At 43.2% G+C, this 18,459-nt stretch overlaps 1 protein-coding gene across 2 annotated transcripts in view; it reads right to left on the bottom strand.

The window, feature by feature from the left end:
• nbeal1 (neurobeachin-like 1) overlaps positions 1 to 18,459 on the bottom strand; it is a 46,725-nt gene that overhangs the window by 2,503 nt on the left and 25,763 nt on the right. For both annotated transcript variants that reach the window (XM_035998400.1, XM_031291846.2), the window contains 33 exons: positions 17,774 to 17,933; positions 17,149 to 17,251; positions 16,899 to 17,058; positions 15,442 to 15,600; positions 14,838 to 14,997; positions 14,064 to 14,152; positions 13,216 to 13,821; positions 12,022 to 12,197; positions 11,598 to 11,886; positions 11,166 to 11,471; positions 10,911 to 11,060; positions 10,657 to 10,814; positions 10,289 to 10,413; positions 9,119 to 9,245; positions 8,878 to 9,026; positions 8,660 to 8,793; positions 8,409 to 8,510; positions 8,092 to 8,187; positions 7,857 to 7,981; positions 7,593 to 7,733; positions 7,272 to 7,402; positions 6,973 to 7,082; positions 6,420 to 6,537; positions 5,893 to 5,990; positions 5,667 to 5,783; positions 5,437 to 5,526; positions 5,213 to 5,322; positions 4,868 to 5,040; positions 3,321 to 3,415; positions 2,813 to 2,929; positions 1,958 to 2,119; positions 1,527 to 1,675; positions 1,278 to 1,413 (listed from right to left, as the gene is read on the bottom strand). In XM_035998400.1, coding sequence (XP_035854293.1) covers positions 1,278 to 1,413; positions 1,527 to 1,675; positions 1,958 to 2,119; positions 2,813 to 2,929; positions 3,321 to 3,415; positions 4,868 to 5,040; positions 5,213 to 5,322; positions 5,437 to 5,526; positions 5,667 to 5,783; positions 5,893 to 5,990; positions 6,420 to 6,537; positions 6,973 to 7,082; positions 7,272 to 7,402; positions 7,593 to 7,733; positions 7,857 to 7,981; positions 8,092 to 8,187; positions 8,409 to 8,510; positions 8,660 to 8,793; positions 8,878 to 9,026; positions 9,119 to 9,245; positions 10,289 to 10,413; positions 10,657 to 10,814; positions 10,911 to 11,060; positions 11,166 to 11,471; positions 11,598 to 11,886; positions 12,022 to 12,197; positions 13,216 to 13,821; positions 14,064 to 14,152; positions 14,838 to 14,997; positions 15,442 to 15,600; positions 16,899 to 17,058; positions 17,149 to 17,251; positions 17,774 to 17,933 — 5,121 coding nt within the window. The remainder of the gene's footprint in view (positions 1 to 1,277; positions 1,414 to 1,526; positions 1,676 to 1,957; positions 2,120 to 2,812; positions 2,930 to 3,320; positions 3,416 to 4,867; positions 5,041 to 5,212; positions 5,323 to 5,436; positions 5,527 to 5,666; positions 5,784 to 5,892; positions 5,991 to 6,419; positions 6,538 to 6,972; positions 7,083 to 7,271; positions 7,403 to 7,592; positions 7,734 to 7,856; positions 7,982 to 8,091; positions 8,188 to 8,408; positions 8,511 to 8,659; positions 8,794 to 8,877; positions 9,027 to 9,118; positions 9,246 to 10,288; positions 10,414 to 10,656; positions 10,815 to 10,910; positions 11,061 to 11,165; positions 11,472 to 11,597; positions 11,887 to 12,021; positions 12,198 to 13,215; positions 13,822 to 14,063; positions 14,153 to 14,837; positions 14,998 to 15,441; positions 15,601 to 16,898; positions 17,059 to 17,148; positions 17,252 to 17,773; positions 17,934 to 18,459) is intronic.

The following is an 18,459-nucleotide window of genomic DNA, read 5'->3' on the forward strand; positions in this document are numbered from 1 at the left end:
GAGGAGGAAGTGGGATGAAGGAGAGTGGGGAAAGAAAAGCGTGAAGTCAAAGGAAACGGGGGAAAAAGGAGGAGGGATATGATTCATGAGTGGATTGATTAGTTAATTGGAACTTGATTGACTTGTGAAGCATCAAAGAAAAAAATCAAAGCCTGATTCACTTTGGTGAGAAAAGATGAAAAGCAGAAAAGTGTGATAATCAAACTATTCAGAGAGGAACTACCTGTATCAACCTCCGACATCTACACTATCATACTATTTACATTATCAAAACATTAAAGTCTATCTTGGCGCAAGAGTATTGGATTGCATTATTAGATTGTAGCTACACTATTAATATGGCTTGAGTTTGAAGAAGCGTTAATTTGTCTAAAGTTTGTTTCACAGCATAATTGTTATAGTCATAGACTACACTTAAACACGTAACATAATGACACTTCAGGTAAACAGCAGGGTTTGGAGTTGATCCCAGGGCAATGGCCAAATCAAGTCAAACATTGCACAGATGCCAAATATTCTGAAAAAACAGAATGAGGTAAGCACAAAAAGTTGTTTTCATGTCACAGCTGTGTTTCTAGTGGTCACTGTGTCTGCTCAGATGTGTGCTAAAAGGAATATGTTAAATCTGTGTGGCTCAGATGTAAATGGTGACTGGGGGCGACAACCATCCCTGAGAAGGAGAGGTGACTGTGGATTAAAATGTCTTTGAGGACATTGAGGCCAAGCATTGCAACACAGGTGATATGTGCAGCATCTGTATGTGTGTGTGTGTGTGTGTGTGTGTGTGTGTGTGTGTGTGTGTGCGTGTGTGCGTGTGTGTCAGATCTACAGTAGTCTCCACAATCTCCACAGTGGTGTGTCAGCGATGGGAGTATGGTCTGGCTACACCACCTATCTATTCTAGGATAGGGAAATAACGCTCTCTATTGTTTGTATTTCTTTAAACCGATCAGAACCGTCCTGGGTGACACTAAGCCCTGATAGTGGAGATAGAGACAGGGGAGGAGGACAATCTGCGTGTAAGAGATGTGCCGGATGTAAAGCTTTATCCCAGCAATGTATATCCGTTGAGCCACACTAGATCTACAGCAATGTGGGGGGGGGGACTAGAGCCGCTGGGCTTTATGGGAGCTGGAAGTGGGGCTGAATACCAGCTGGTCGCGCTGGTGTAGCAAGCGGGTTGGCGAGCGAGCTCGAAGTGGGGCCAGCAGGGGGGAGGCCATGAGCGGCGATCCCTCCAGGCTCTGAGCGATGTAGTTCCTCAGCGAGTTCTTTACCTCCGCCGGCTTGCCCACGCCCACGATGATCAGCTTGCCATCCTGCAGGCCCACCAGGACGTGGCTCTGCTCCTTAGTGACCGAGACGCAACGCACAGGCACCCTCATGGCCATGGGCTCCGTACACAGAGACAGACTGCACAGGAGAAACAATTATTTCAATAATGTCCACATGCTCAGTCTGCGTTTTATTAAAAAAAGGCAGTTTCTCAATCTAATAAGTTGTAAGTCGATGTACAACGAGTTTACCTGTAGAGGTCACGGATGGACAGGTATCCCTGCTCGCTGCCGATGACTACATACTCCCCTGAAACACACATATCAGTCACCTGCTCCTTCAAAGGCTCACTGCAGAGGTGCTTTCCATTTACAGAGTAAAGGTGGAGGGCATTTTTATCCTGGGTAGAGAAAATAAAACACCTATGAATAACTTCATCTACACAAATCCATATTCATAAAGCTGCAGCTCTAGTCCAGCCAGCATTTAGTAGAATTTGAACTGGATACTTTCAGAAAAACTCTGCAATAGCTCACTAAACAAATGTTTGTCATGCCTTTCACACAACTGTGATCCAGTTATTTCCACATACAGTGTAAAAAAAGTGAGATTCAGCCTACTCGTTTTCCTAGATTGGCCCTTTTTCAAGCAGTGTCTGTGTGTGAGAAAACTGTGCATGCACCTTTAGTGTTGCTTTGCCCTCGATGCAGGTGTGGACCAGAAGGTGACCCTCCCAGGACACGGCCAGGTGGAGAATAGAGAGCGGCAGGGAGCTGTCGCATGGCGGGCGCAAGCAACGCATGTACTGACCCCGACGCACCGTGTGGATGATCACTGTCCCATCCTGGAAGCACACAGTGTTTCATTCACATACATTTTCATAATGGTAATTAAAATCATTAAATTAAACTAATACCTTAAAGTTATAACGAATAGTCAAATTTCCCTTGTGACAGCACTCCACTTATGTTCTCTACTTTTTCTGTTGGGGAATTGTAAATTAAAACAATATTAAATAAATAAATCAGTTTAGTTATTTAGACTCCAACCTTTTAATCAAACAGCAGACTGAAATGTAAGCCATACTTTTTATAAAAAGAAAGTTTCAGTCAGCTGTAAAAGTTGGCTGAAAATTCTCAACAATTATTTAATTTTCAACAAAACCACATAAACGGCAATTAGTCTTGTATTGTTGGCAGTGCTTAAAATGAAAGATCACTGTCATTTTAGATTCAAAGTAATCAAAGCCACTGAACACCAAACCTTACAAATCTCTTTACCTTTAAAGACCCAAGATTACACATACCACTGACTTTCAGTGTAAACCCCACTTTCCAGCTCATGAACTCAGCATGTGATTAAGTAGTTTTTCAAGAACACACGTGATTCGATCTCCAGCATGGCACCATCATTCTTTCACTCTCATGATGTATTTTAGAGGCCAATTTACATCAATTCCCAGGATGAGATGAAACACAGCAAAAGATGCCAAAACATTGGGAAACTCTCAAAAGAACAGTCCAGTGTGTGCTCTTACACGTGATCCAGACACAGCCATGTCCAGCTCCGTGCTGATACTAACACTGACCACCTCGTCCGTGTGTCCATACAACACCTGTACTGGTTTGGGACAGAGACCCACGGGAGCTCCACCCTGCACAACAAAGCAAACAAAACCGACTGAGACGGAGAGAGAGAGAATGTATCTGGTCGTTTGACATAAAGAGAGAAGAAAGTCATATATTTTCCATAAATTACAAAGCTGATCAATGAATTAGGGATATTAAAAATATTCTTTAAGTTATTATCAACTTAACAACTTGAATAATGCCTAAAAGTAAAACCCAGAAATGAATACTGGCCCCTTTAGCTTTGAGAACATTAGCAAAAAAAGGATGTAATTATTCAAGGCTCCCCCAATTAGTGAGAGATAAAACAACATGTTTTGTGTCTGCATGTTTTATGAATGTAAATCTATTAGTCTAAAACTCTATTTGCAGATCAGTATCTGTCATGGTGTATAAGTGAGTCCTGGCTGTCCTAACCTGCTGCAGCACCTGCCACACCATGCAGGTTGTGTCTCTGGAGCCGGAGATCAGGTGGATGCCACAGTGGTCCGTTGACAAGCAGGTCACGATGTCTGGAGGGATAGTGAACAAAAGGCTTTGAAGTCAATTTGACATAGCGGCCAAACAGTGGAATTACAACTTCCGCGTGCGTCGAAAGATGCCATTGGGCCCAAATAATCATTTTCCCATAGACTTACATGGGGAAAGAGATGTCTGTGAATCAGTGGATACATTTTTTTATGAGCGTCATAACTCTACTTTGGTCTCTTCTCTCCTCTCTCTTGTATGGTTTAAAAAGTTGCTGATCTGTTCAGAGAGATGTCTTTGTGTCACAGAGCTATGTATGTTTTTTGGTGATTTTGTGGCACAGAGTTTGAGTGGCCTTGTAAACACAGCTAGTAAATTGCTGCTGTTCTGTCGCTGTTAGGCTTATGAGCATATTCCCTTTGGAGTTTGTTAAACGTTTTTTGTAGTGTGGTAACAAACTAGAGCAGTTGTCTTGGGTGCACATCCATAGCCAGTACTCTGGTTGCCTTGCCGCCCAAGCAAGCTATCAGTTTATAAATACCCACTGCAAGGTACCTGCAGACTAGGAGGGAGTTTAGTTAGTTTCTGGTTAGGCAGTTAAGCCGAAAGTATACTGTCCGTGTGCGCGTGGGGGTCTGACGGAGTGACTTAAATGTTGTCATCAGAGGGTATACGCGTAGGATCTGTGCGGACCTCCACATACCCGGAATATTCTTTTGACCACATGGACGTGACTGCGCAGCCATTCTGCTACAAGTGGTAGCGTGGCAATCTACTGTGCTGGAACGAGTCCTCCAAGCAGATTTTATAAACAGACCTAGTATGTGCGTTTGTCTGCAGCTGTCCGTGTCCAGCTGCAGATCATTTATTTGGACACTTGAAAACTGTTACTAATTGTGTTAAACACTGCGTATTTTGGGTCAGGAGGTATAACACTGGGTGTACATACTGACCAAAAACATCTGACTAATACAGTAAAAGATCTCACTGTTCCCAAGTTGCTTTCTCTGGCATATCCTCCTGCTCTTCTTTTTAATCTCCCTCTTTATTTGCTCCTAGGTGAGACTGGGTGACAGTCTCACCTAGTAACTGATCACTGACTTTCACGTTTCTTCTGTTTTTTAGTATGGTTTTTGTAAGCAAATTACTATTTTATGCTAATACCACTCATCTTTGCAGCCTATGAGCCGGGTTGTGACACAGGACATATACATATATAAAGGGTCACAATGCTGAATCATAAACTATGCTACAAATTATTTTTTTTAAAAATCACTTTTTACACACCATGTTGCTACAAACTCAAACATCCAGTGGTCATATAGCTGCTTCTTTACCTGAGGCTAACACCAGTATGAGGAAGGGCTAATTATTTTGAATGGATATCTACAAGTTGCAGATCCATCATCATCATGCTTGACCTGTTTGTTTTGGATGTGACGCAAGTCAAGAAGCAGACTTCTCTTCACAGAATTATGTGTAAGGTGTGTGTATACCCATGTGTCGGATGTGCTGTCCCACAGTCTTGCCCTTAACAAGGGAGGTGACCTGGAGGCTGTTGTCCCAGTGGCCACCGCTGAAGAGCAACTTGCCATCATGTGAGACCACAAACAGCCCTGCTGTTACCTCCATGCCAGGGGCGAAAGGTCCGGAGAGGAAACGCTGGGTTCTAGGTGAAGAGGGTGAGAGAAGACAGACAGACAGACAATGCAGAGAGGAAGGAAGGAGGGTTGGAGAGCTTAGAAAGATTTGTCAACATGGTGGTAAAGGCGGCATTGCATTGTTTCCACAGAGCTATGCTGCTGCAAATGTAATGCATTTGCATGTGTGTGTATTCTCACTTGGCATTGGACACTGTGGGATCCTTAATGAAGGTGAAGTAGTTGGAGATGTTCTTGTTGTAAGGTAGCCACCCATGGGTCCCAACCAGGCAGTTCTGACTAACCGTTACCTGGAGACAAACACCCTTCATTCATTCCTTTTGTTTCCAATTTAAAAAGGAGTAGAAAACAACTATTCTCCAACGATTGTTATAATGACTATTAGTATTAACGCCAAGTCTCACCATGGTGTCAGGGCTCCCCTGGGTGATGAAGGAATGGGACTGATTCTTTGGGACCACGGCCTTAACCAGCGGCACATTGTCACTGATGCCCTGCAACATGACGGGGAAGAGAAATCCAAGTTATTTTAGGGGGATATTTCGATGAAAAGTGCATGGTAATAATTTTGGTTAAATTATTGCTGACTAGTGTTTTGTTTTAGTTCAAACACTGAGCAGTAGAGAGATCAAACCTCAACAAAGAAGGACTTGAGGTCGCTGAGGTGTTCGAACATGCTGAGAGGACATGAGTCTAGCAGAGCTTTCCTCTTTTCCACTTCCTCCTGAGACAGACGCACTGGATGGGGCTCCTATGCAGTCACACACATACAAGAGTCTAAATCGGATTCATCAACACAGATACAGAACTTCATTAGCTTGAGTCATGGTAGGTTTAATGCATCTGGAGTGTGTCTGCACCTTGAGTAACTGGCAGGGTGTCTGTCCAAAGTTGCTTATCATGCCTTCCACAGCTTTACGCTCCTTTTCATCAGTGATGGCATCCAGGTCCACCGCCCCTGCAACCCCAAATCAATAAATATACTACACTTACAATTCACAAACGCAGGACATCATTGTTGCAAAATGCTTGAAATTAAATGTCTCCAAAAACAGTCTTTGTATCAGTAGGTGAACTTAAAGTAAAAGTAAACATTTTGGAAACAATCATGTCTCATTTTTGAACTTTCCCTTTTAGGAAATAATTGTAAAATCTAAGTAAATACGTTTTTTTTTTTTTTAATACTGTTATTAAAATACCAAAAATTGTAATTGTAGTTTGCAATAGTTAGTGTGACTGAATGTTTGAAACAAAGTGTTTGTTGTTTTTAAATCTATATTTGCATCCTTTTGTAACCAAAGGGATGCACACAGTAGTGCATACAAGAACAATACTTTCAACTGAAGAAAAACCATGATGTGAATGATAGCTGTTCTGGACGCTTTACCCTCATATGTGCAGTAGTAGAAGACGTTGAGGGCCTCCACCGCTGCAGGACCCCTCTGCTTGTAACCAAAGATCAGATCGATCCACTCGTGAAGGTGGGCTGATACGTACTCCGACTCCTGTCACAAACCACATATACACTGTGGTTGTAAACAATACATGTAGCTACTACAACAAGCACAATATTGCACCTGCATATGCACACACAGACTTCATCAAAGTGCCTTAAATTCCACTACAGGAATACTACACTCAAAACATGTTCCTTTGGATGTTGTTTGGCTATGTGAATAACAAAATGTAGACAGTGTAAACTCATGTATCTTCAGATATCTGACATATCAAAAGTAAAATATCAGCTTTGGTGTCAGTCCCTCAGAGTCAAAGACCAAATACTGGACACTCTGCACTAATGTTAAGGCTAGGGTAAGGTTTTAATCATGGTTACCGTTCATTCAATATTCAACATTTTTTCTTCTTGCACAATATCTACAGAGAATGATCCCTAAGAAGCAAGGTCATACGACAGCAGTAGAACTAAAACTGCATCTCACCAGAGCTTTGCGGTGCTTGTAGATGAAGTCCTCAGGGGACTTGGCCCATTTGGGCAGAACAACGTCATTTACCCTTTCCTTGGAGATCTGCAGGCGACCCAGATCAAAACCTGAATGATAGCAAGAAGAAAGAGGGAAGCGAGAGAAAGGATTCAGAGAATTAATACAAAACATATTTATGACCATGCTCAAATAGACAAGTCCTACAATAGTGACCAACTGCCGAGTCTGAATCTGCTTGGATAAATATTTTATAATCATATTCTTATTTTTTAAATGAAAAAATAATCAATACTCACCATTTTGGTTCTCAAGGAATTCTGGGAAGTAGAAGAACTCTGGGATGAGCTCCTTGACGTCATTGGGGTTGTCCATTAGGGTCTGCCATGTCGCAGGGATGGAGTGGAACTGGCGGTCGGCACAGTCAAACCTGAGCCAAGGCAGGATGGTATGGATGAGCATCTATATTAAACACTAGAAACAGCAGCTAAGTGCTGGCACATACATGTCAAAAACTACCTCCAGGGGATGCTATAATTACAATTACTATCATCGCTGAAGATACATGGAGGAAAAGCAGAGGAAGAGCGGTATGATGACTGGCTGACTAGTCTCTTTACCGTCCACTCTGCAGTTGGATGTGCAGGGAGGTGAAGGGCTCCACTCTTATCAAGTAGTGCATCACTCCGGCAGCATTTGAGTAATGGGTGCCATAATGGAATCTGTCGATGGTGCCTGTTGGGTCCTCGAAACTTTCATACCTGGTGGACACATCGAAAAAGTTAACTTGAGCCAGACAGACTGTCAGTGATGTGCCTTCCTTTAGCTGCTTTAATGATTATTTAATTATGAGAATAATTGAAATATGGGGGGATGAATCATACTTCTCTCTAACGGCCTTGGCATTGCGTTCGTTAAGAACAGCCACTGGCTTTGACAGGTCCCTGAATACCCGAGGATCACACAGGTCCAGCTCCTCTGAGGTGTAGTCAGCTAGAATCCAGGGGAACTGGTAAAACACACACACACACACACACACACACACACACGAGTTAGCTCAAATATTACCATGCATCCAGTCACCACACTTCACCGTAATGTATTCAGAGAGAAACGTACCACTGGATACTGAGCCAGGTTGTTGTATGTTCTGCCTGCAATCGTGTTGAGTTGCATCAAGTAGTCAAAGTTGGAAATCTCCCGGTTCACCCATTTCTGTGCAAACGCAGTCTTTATTTTCATTTTCCTCAACACAAAACATTGATGAACTGAACCAATGAAGAGATTAAGGCGGATGATTGACGAGAGTCACAGACCAAAGATCATTTAATAAATAAATTCCTACAATGAAGCCATATATTTGAATTAATTATATGTGTGTTGAGACTGTTGGATATCTGTATTTGTTAATGAGCTCTGCATCATTGTTTCCTGACCTGTGTGAGTCCAGAGGCTTTGAGGAGCTCCTGTGGTGAGCGGGTTCCATAAAGGCTGAGGGATCGCAGCAGCAGCATGCGGCTATAGACCTTGTTCCTCACCTGTTGGTAAGAAAACTCAATCTTATTATAAAACTATTTAAAAGGCAAAAGGGGGGATCAAGTATTCTTCTGTGATCATTGGAATTCAAACCTAAATCAAGAGGTGTTTAAAATATGGTCAATGCCTAGTTAAATTTGTGATTCATCACCTCCTTCTTGAAGTTGAGGAAGTAATTGGTCTGGTCAATGAGGAAGATCTCCAGGGCTGAGCGACGTAGGTTATAACGCCGCAGGTGGACCTCTCGGATCTGAGACAGGGGCCATTTGAAGTCGTGGCCCACTCCTTCAGGAAACAAGTAGTTAGTGCAAGTAAAAGTTTAGTGGGTTTACCATATGTTTTCATCCTCCTCCATCGCTATCTCCTCACCTTCCTCTTTCTCCTGGCTGCTGTCGTAGAAGTAGATATGTTGGGTGGTGAGTTCCAAGCGGCCGGGCACCACATCCACCACCGTCACTAGCTCGCAGTCCTCCCACAGCACCAGCTTCTCCTTCTGGCCTGCCTCCTCAGCTTCAACTCTGCAGGACAAAGAATGGGAGGTTGTGATACTTTCCTTGGTATGTATTACGTGAACACAGTTGTTCTGTGGTCGTCGTGTTGGGTGACTGACTGGTTGTTAGCGGCAGCAGGGTCGTCCTCTGGCAGCTCCAGGATGTCGTCTTCCAGGTCGCTGACTTTGACCTGCTTCACAGCCTCCAGCAGCAGAGACTCTGGGTTTACACGCTGCTTATGGACACCTGAGAAAAGCAAAAGAGACGGGAGAGGATTAAACACTGAGAGGAGGCATCCAGAGATGCTGCAGTGGTTAATATCACATGGCAGTGCAGGAAATTAACTTCTTAGCATGCTTGTCAAGGGCTGCCAAACTACAAAAACTTACCTGACACATTTTTGTTTCATCTCCGTTCAGTTATTTCGTTCCATAAATAGAGATGCTCCGATACTGCGTAAAACGCTGGTATCGGTATCGGGAAATACTGGAGTTCATGCACCGATCCGATACCACGTAATACAGTCCTAAAGAAAATCTACATTAAAGTAGTTTATTGATGTTCTTTTTCCGTTATAACTGACTGTCAAACTGCAGAATAAAAGAAAGTTCTGTGGCATTCATGTTTCACAAAGAGTTTAACCTGAGCCAGACCGACAACAAAGATAGAAATAATATCACATCCATACAGGATAGTAGTATACAGTTGTTAAAACATAATGAAATATATGACACACTGGTATCGGATCGGTACTTGGTATATGCTGATACGCAAGTTCAGGTATCAGAATCGGTATCGGGAAGCAAAAAATGGTATCGGACCATCTCTATCCATAAACATAACATTTACAGTTTTAAACTTGCTCACAAAATAAAAAATGAAATAAAAGCCTCCTGAAGTCCTGACTCTGCAAAATGCTCACCCTTACACCAAGCATAGTGGATCCTCCTCCTCATAAAGTAGATGGAAGGGTAGGACAAATATTTGGCTTAAAGAAGATTTTCAAGGTCAGTCCTTTTTAATCTGTTTATCAAGGGTAGGCCAGATAAGTGTGCTCATGACATACTGTACACACACACTTATCCCTGATCATCACATCCACTTACTGAATACATCTACTGGAGCAGGTACTTTTTGCTGCCAAATAGAGCCACCAATGTGCAAAATATCAGTGCAGCTACATTTAGTCCAAATATTTAAGCATACATTTAAGAGACATAACAGAACTGTACCAGGCTGTTAGTCTAAACACACACTAAAAAGCCCACAGAGAGGCAATGGTGTCTTACCCAAGTTGTCTCTCAGAGCGCTGGCCTCTCGGTGTGGGTTAAAGTTGTAATTACGGACCAGCTTCAGCCTCATGCGGGAAAAGTTCTCAGCACTGGACACCCTCCAGTGCATCTCATCCTGCTGCCTGTTAGAAATAGTTACAAAACACACTTGTAGTCTCCCAAAGCCAGCCATTATCTGAACATATTATATTTATACACTTGTTTTCTATCACTGCTGCTGTAATTGTTTCCATCTTATCTTAGTAAGTATAAACTAAAATCAACAATAAGTCGAGCTCACATGTTGATTTGTTTTGCTACAGTAGAAAGTAGAAAGTGGGGGAAAGACAAGAAATGCAGAAAAGGAGAGAAGTTGATGTCAGTACCTGTCAGCCCAGGGCCCTCTCTCACACACCAGACCCCGGCGTGCTGCCTTCCACTGCCTGAGGGTAGCACTGTTCTGGCTGTGCTGCTGCTTCAGCATGCTGTTGTAGCGTAAGTTCTCCTGGCGGCCTCGGCGTGAGAAAGGCTCCACAAATTGCTCCTGGAGGGAGTGAAGAGGAAACGTTTTTTTTGGATGAGGCTTTGCACCAATAGAGGAAAAGAGGCTTATTATTTATTTAGTACTGATCCAACTAACCTGGAAGCGGATCTTGCTTTCACCCCTTTCCCGCTCTCTCTTATGCAGGCTGACCATGAAAGCCTCGTAGCACTCCTTCCAGTAGAGAGCCATGGTCTCATGGCCCTGGCTGAATGTTTCGATTTCATACTGCTTCATGTACGGAATAATCTGAAGACGAATGGAAGTAAAACCGAGAATCATACCATTATGTTTTACAATAAAATTGTTTCTAATATAATCTAAAAACAACAAGGAACCTTTAAAATCTCATACATATTTGTCGAGGTAGACACGCCACTCAGGTGAGTTGCAGTATAGCTGGAAGTCCTCAAAGAAGGACGGGCTGCCGTTGTTGTCGGGGAGCTGGGGGAGGTGCAGCTCCATGTAGAGGAGGCGGTGGACTTTGGAGAGCAGCGTTCGCAGCAGAGGAACCAGGAAGGAGTACGTCTCCGTTTGCTCCTGGATGGAGCGCCGCAGAATGCTCTCCACCTTACCTAGCAGGTAGCAGGCCTCGTCCTGGCTTGACACCTCTTTGGTCTGCAGGATGCCATTGAGCTTGGCAGTGGCCATGGCACACACCTGGGACACAGGCAATTTATTATTGGGCATGCATGGGCTTGCTTTGTACAAAAAGCCAGAAGAAATACCAAACATGGAATAGTACAAACAAGGCCGAAAGGGAGGACGATGGGAAAAATAGCTCACTTTAGGGTCCTCCTGAGCCATGAAGCCCAGCAGCAGTCTCAGTCCAACTTGGGAGAGCTGGAACCACTGGGTGCCAGCAGAGTACCACACCATGAGGCTGTCCATCAGCGTCACCGTCTCCTCCAGCACCTTCTCCGTCCACAGTGCTGGATTGACCAGGCCCTCTGCCTGCAGGAAGTCTTGTACCATGTGAAGCAAACGCACTGCATTCTCCGTGTGCTGTGGCAACGTGGCGACTGATGCCTGGCGGTTATCACTGACCGCCCATTCCAACATACGTTCCATAAGACTTTAAAGAGAAAGAGAGAGCACAGAGGAAGGAGGAGGACACCGTTAGATACTGTTAGCAAGTCTGTCTCTGAAAGCAACATGTTTTCAGCTCCTGCTTTGTCCAGTGTTGTCAGCAGTTGAATACAGGGCTGACCTGAGTTTGATTTGGTCGACAGGAAGCAGCAGCTCGTTGGCGGTTGCCAGTTTGGTGAGAGCTGAGAAGACCTGTCCACGCTCCAGCCACGCTGAATCATCTGAACCTTCTACCCCACGCCACATCACACACAGCACAATCTCCAGCAGCGTGGTGCACAGCTCCTCCTCCGCCCGCTAGGGGGCAACATTACACAGGGTTATCATTAGAATAGATAAGATTAAATCATGTCATTGATCCCTCTGGTGTATCACTGTAGCAGTAGGTAACAGAATACAGCAAAGAAAAAAAGGTGATTCCAGTGTTCCTTATATCAGAGATCTTCAACAGGGGATTTTTTTTTAAATATGCATTAACATGAATCCAACATATTATTAGTAAAGATTTTTCGGAATGTACACAAGATTGATGATAGGCTTACTGGCCTACATCTAAGGTAGCCATGAGGTAGCCATCCCCAGATACAGTTAAGCTTAAGCATTTACTGTGCCACATTTTAACCTTAAAACATGATGTATAAATGTATGAATATGCCAAGAAAAAAATATAGTATTGTATGCACCATAAGAAGGTATGTGTAAAGGCTTTAGGCAGCCCTAACCTTTATTGTAGGTCCAGTTTAATATGCAACTCAATTTTATACAAAACATGTAGAAGGGGGTCCCTGATCCTTCTCTTTTTCAGCTAAGGGGTTCTTGGCCTATAAAAGGTTGAAGACCCCTGCCTTATATTAATACTTAAAATATTCTAATTCCTCTCAAAGCCTTTGACAGCCCAGTTTTAGTATGATACCCCTCTTATCTGTCTCTAACATAAACTGCTCTGTCTAGAATGTAGATACTTTTTACTACTACTTTTGTCGCTATTGGCCAAATTTGTTCTCCCAGGAAGATCTAACACTTTGTCACATTCCCCAACCAAAAGTTTTAAAATGACACATTTCATTATATAACTGACAGCCTCCTGCTGTGGGAGGAGACAGGTTGTCTCTCTTCCACCTCTGCCCTCCAGTGATATGCTCACTGGATGACAGTAACATTTCACCAACTAAGTAAGAAGCTCTTGCAGGGTAGTAGCCTTAAGGCAACCTCCGAATACAGACTACTATATGAAATAAAGATGCCAGGGGTTTCTTATCACAGCAAGAAAAAAGAAAGAAAAAAGAAAAAAGTATCACAAAAACAGCCATCTCACCTCAGTATTGTTGAAGGATTCCCCCAGTGAGATGTTGTCACTGAAGAGAAAGCTGTCTTCATTCAGGGAGGAAGTTGCATCTCGATCCCCGGTGCTCCCTGGGAAAGGCTTGGAGGTCTCCAGTGGAGAAGGTGTGCTGGGCATGCTACCAGGTGTTTGGCTGCCGCTCTCCCCGCCTTCATAGGCCTGCAGGTGGGACAGATCCAGCATCAAGCCTCCTGATTTTCCCACCACCCAGGGCTTGACGTGTAGTTGTGGCTCGGTGGAGGCAGAGGAAGATGGCGTGTCCAGCAGCGAGATGACGTCGCCGTTCTCCAGGCTGTCCACAGAGCGAGTGTCACCTATGCTGAGCCGGTCATCCTCCAGCCGGTCCAGGCGGCCAGCACTGCCTGCCCGTGCCCTCCTCTCCAGTGGCAGCTCCAGGCGGTTGGTGCTGCTGCCACTGGACCGGCTGAGGTCCAGGCTGCAGGCACTGATGGTGTCAGTGGGCCGAAGTGGCAGGGACCCTTCACCCCGCAGGTAGAGTCGCATGAGAGTGTCCTGCCAACACTGCTGCCTTGAGATCTGAATGGCAGCATCTGTTTGGGATAGTAGCAGCTGGTGAACCTAAAGACAGAGAGGGGGAAAAAATGTAGTTAATGATATCTGCAGGAAAACTAAGTCATGTAGCATCAAGAGGTAAATGGTGAAAAAAAACATCAACATCTTCAAAGCTAAACTTTAACTGCTAATAATGAAACAATTAATGCTTTTTTCCATCAGTCATTTCCTGTGTCAGCTGTTATTCAATATATATATATAATTAATAGTGTGGATGTCAGCAGGCTGAAGTGCAGGTGTTTCCTCACCCTCTTGCAGACGAGGAGGCGTACGCTGGGTCCAGCCCGGTGAGTGAGCTGGGCCAGTGCCATCAGGTCCTTGTAGTTCACCACATTATCTGTAGATTTTGGACACAAACACACAATTTTACATTTGTGCAATTGTACATTTGGTAAGGATTTGTGCTACCATGTGCTAACGTTATTGTCAGGGGAGCAGTTCTGTCTACTGCCTCCGTCCTGAGCTCCATTGATCAGTAAATAGTATTGGTCTGACATTTTTTCAGCCTCTCTACAAAGCCGTTCAGCCTTCAACTCTGGTGTGTGGGGTAATGTGAATATGACCTGAATTCAATTAGGAAGGTTAAGCCACACTGCTCCTCTGTTTAAAGAAAACTAATAACGAGTACTGGCTTAACGCTCCGTGAGGACTCATGAAATTGATTCCATTAATTCAAGGAACAACACGTCATAAAACTGGCCGGAATGGGCAGCAGAGAACGAACTGGTAGGGGGAAGAAAAAAAAAATAATCAAAGCACCCCTGCTCACTGACCAATTGACTAAAAGCTTCAACCTAGGCTGAACACATTTAATTCAGGGGGAGATTTATAGTAGCAGGAGAGTTGCTGCTGCAACTCCAGACTGATTACTGATACTGTTAAGGACAGCGGCTACTGCAGCGTGTTTACATAGACAAAAATCTTTACATTTGCACAAAATAAGGTTAAAGTTACACTAGTTGAAGAGAAAAGCACAACAGTGTAAAACACACTTTAGTAATAAAAACAAAAGAAGAGCTGACCTGTGTGGAGGACCTGGTTGAGGAGACAGCGGATCAGTGTCGGAGTGATGTGAAGTTCGGAGAAGAGCAGCGAGAGGCCGGCGTAACCTGCCTCCCTCAGCCGCAAGCGCTGCTTATTCTTCTCATAGACGCGGTCACAGCGCAACATGCGCTCAAACAACTGTGCGCAAGAAGAATCAAACATTATTTTTTTATGACTAATAGTGCTATAATACATTGTGGTATATTCCTGTTGAGTAGGATTTTGACAAGTGTCTGTGGTTGGATGTTCTGTGTAGTTCTGAGTAAGTTGGTGTGTGGCTCAAAGTCACTTTTACATTTAGGTGAATGAAATGGATGGGCCATGAATGTATGACACAGTATGACTTAATACTGCAAGGCTGTTAAGTAAAACATTTGTAAAATTACATGATTGTTGATCCTGATGAATACCAATACTGGGTTTATTTAAAATTCCCTGACTTGAAAAACACTAACTTTTCTGCATCTCTTAAAGTGCAATGATATTCCAGGAATTCCATAACTAATCGTGACCTTTTACAGCGGTTTACTTAGTCAAAGCAAGTAAGTCAGTTTGTCCCAAGTGTAGTTGGCGTTAACCCACCTTGAACACAAGCTCTCGGAGTCGATCCGAGTGCTTGTTGTTGAGCAGGAGAGCGTAGCAGGAGTCGGCCACCCCGGGCTCAAAGAGGAGCAGGAAGAGCTGGTCCCTGGCCGGACTGGTCTGAAGAAGGCTGAGTAACAACTCCAGCAGCCCACACAACTGCAACACACACAGCCACAACTACATTTAGCTTCTTTTACATAGTTTTGACAGACTTCTACATTGTTTTGAGAAGGAAATCATAGCACTAAAAGACAGACAGACACTAAAACAGCTTATCATGCATGTCATATCACTCTGAGATTAACAAGCACAGAGTGGCATCTTTAACAAAATTTGACTAAAACAGAAATGGGAGCAGGGAGGTGGGCAACGATATAAAATCTATTGGTTCACAGTGTAAATTAGTGCTTGTATTGCACCATTTATATGTGGACAATGTATGTAATATTTAACTAAAGATTATGTTTGATCAAGTGGATTTTTCATAAGTTTTAACATAATTAATTAAGTGTGGCATTTAAAGATTCAGTCTGACTTGATGAATGGATAAATAGTATCAGAAAGATGCCAGACACCCAGCAGTGGAGTAGGATTATGCGATTGACCATATGTTCATAGAGGGTGATGTAAGCTTCCACATATAGTACTGCAGTGTAAGAGGATATGCAAAGTGACAGACAAAATGAAAAACAAGATGGTACTAAAAAAGGCAGCGAGGTGGGGAGGAGGTGTGACAAGAGGAGGAATTGGTTTTCACAAAATAGGTGACAGATACCAAGTTGTGTGAAAACTTCATCTAGTGCGTTAACAGTCGGAGAGGAAAGCAGTCAAGAAATGAATAGTTTGTTTCAGCCAACAGCCACTGATGGATATTGCTTACAGAGAGGAAAGTGTTTAAAACATAATGCAGAGAGAGAGAGAAGCTGGCAAAAACAGCTGCCATGCGGGAAATAAACTGACAGCTTCCTGCACAGGCATTACTGCAGTAAGTCCATAGGGAAACAGAAAATCCTGTGAAAGGGCATCTTATTTCACAATGAAATCCTTAAATGGCAAGGGCGGTTGGCATTAACCAGTTTCACAATATATGGGTCATCTGGCAAGCATACACCAATAACAACTTGACCTACTCCAAATTTAAAGATGTTGGCCTGACACACCTCAAAGTATCATTCTCAGGCTGCAAGGCTGAAAATGAATTAACCTTTTGTTCACAGTGAATGCTGTAATCCCTTGATACGATTTTAGTAGTATTCTGGTCCTCGCTGGGGACAATCTCATAAGGCTACTATGATTTATGCAGGCATAGAATAAGGATGATATAGCGTTATTCTAACACATGATAATCACAGGTTTCTAACTTGAAGATTTATTTTAAAAACATTGTCTCTCACAAAAGGTTTATTTTAAGAATTTTTAAGTGCATAATATAACATTTGACCCGACCCCCTCACCTGCTCCTCGTCTCCAATGGCAGCCATGTATCCCAGAATGCTGTGAATCTCCTCCTGTGACATGCCCTTGCTGATGTAGTACTTGATGAGGCCACAGAGAGACGCCCGGATGGTACGAATGTCATCCTCGCTCAAGTCACCCTCTTTATTACTGTTCTTCCTGAAGTACAGAGCAGATGACAATGATGTTTTGTGAAAAAGAGACTTAAAAGTATTGGACAGGTATGAACTTTGGGAAATGGAATCTCACCCGTAATAAAGGCGTATGGTGTCCAAAAGGAACTGAACTCCATATTTTTTTCTGAACTGCTTCCTGTTATCTTTGATGACGGTGGACATGTACTGGATATGACCTACATTGGAAGAAAACAAACATAGAACTGGTAACAATCTCAGTCATGGACACACACTCTTTGTTTGACACACAAAATTCAGCAGCATCACATCCAACAGCCATGATGAAAAATAGACTTACTTACTAGAGATACATGGAAAATGCAAGAAAAATGTGAAGGAAAATAGAAACATGGCATGATCCTTGGATAATATATTTCGGTCTTCTTTCACGGGAGTTGTATACCGCTGCCTCGATCGGTTAGATTGTTTGTGTTATTGTGTGAGTTTTGTGAATCCTTCAGTTCCCCGTTGGAAAGGGCTGTCTGACGGCAAGGTAAAGCAGTAAAAATATAAATATGGCGTACACTTAAACTGTTATGGATTTTTTTTAGGTGGGCCTTTAAATATGTTTTGTTGCTGCTCCAGTCCACAGCAGTACATTGCCTAGCTTCCGTGTCGGTACGGCTGGCTGCTTCTTCAAATTGGGGGCGTGCCGACCCCCATCGAACACACACCCACACACACACACACAAACAAACCTATGCGTAGTGGGAAGTCTCCTTTGTTCCAGATGTTGAAGTTGAACAGTAGATGTGTGTGAAGCTGCTGCAGCAGAGCCTGGTTCTTCTCATATGTCACCTGCTCTATCAGCAGCTGCACAGCAACCAGCACGCTGACATCCACATGACCTGCTGGCAGCTAAACACATACAAAAACTAATCAATTGTATTTTACTGGCATGCATGTAAAATGATAAAACACAGAAGGGGGGGGGGGAATGTGTGTGATCTGAAAATGGGCCTTCTAAGAAACAAAAAGACATACACAAACAGGTACGTATTATGTCATGATAAAAAACGTGTTGGTAAACAAGTATAAAGCTATACCTGACACCCAAAACCCGCCTCCACTAAACAGATAAGGAACATGTTGGAATGGGGAGATACACATTAGTGGTTTATTTGTACTTTTACCATTTACAGGGTGTGGTTACTTTGCTGGGAGCAACTATTACCGCAACCAAGACATTTTCTTTTATCTGAGTCTCTGTGGAGTCTTTTATTTTCCCATGGTGTAAATGCTGATGCAGAGATATGCAGAGAGGATGTCGAGGAAAATTCATAATTCTTACACCATGCGAGTTTCGTACATTATAAACAATGTAACACAAGCTATAATAAACTTGAACAAAGTCAGCAGAGATTCTTAATTTGTCCTCTCACAA

This window comes from Sander lucioperca, chromosome 24 (assembly GCF_008315115.2).
Source record: "Sander lucioperca isolate FBNREF2018 chromosome 24, SLUC_FBN_1.2, whole genome shotgun sequence".
In the NCBI taxonomy this organism is placed as follows: domain Eukaryota; kingdom Metazoa; phylum Chordata; class Actinopteri; order Perciformes; family Percidae; genus Sander; species Sander lucioperca.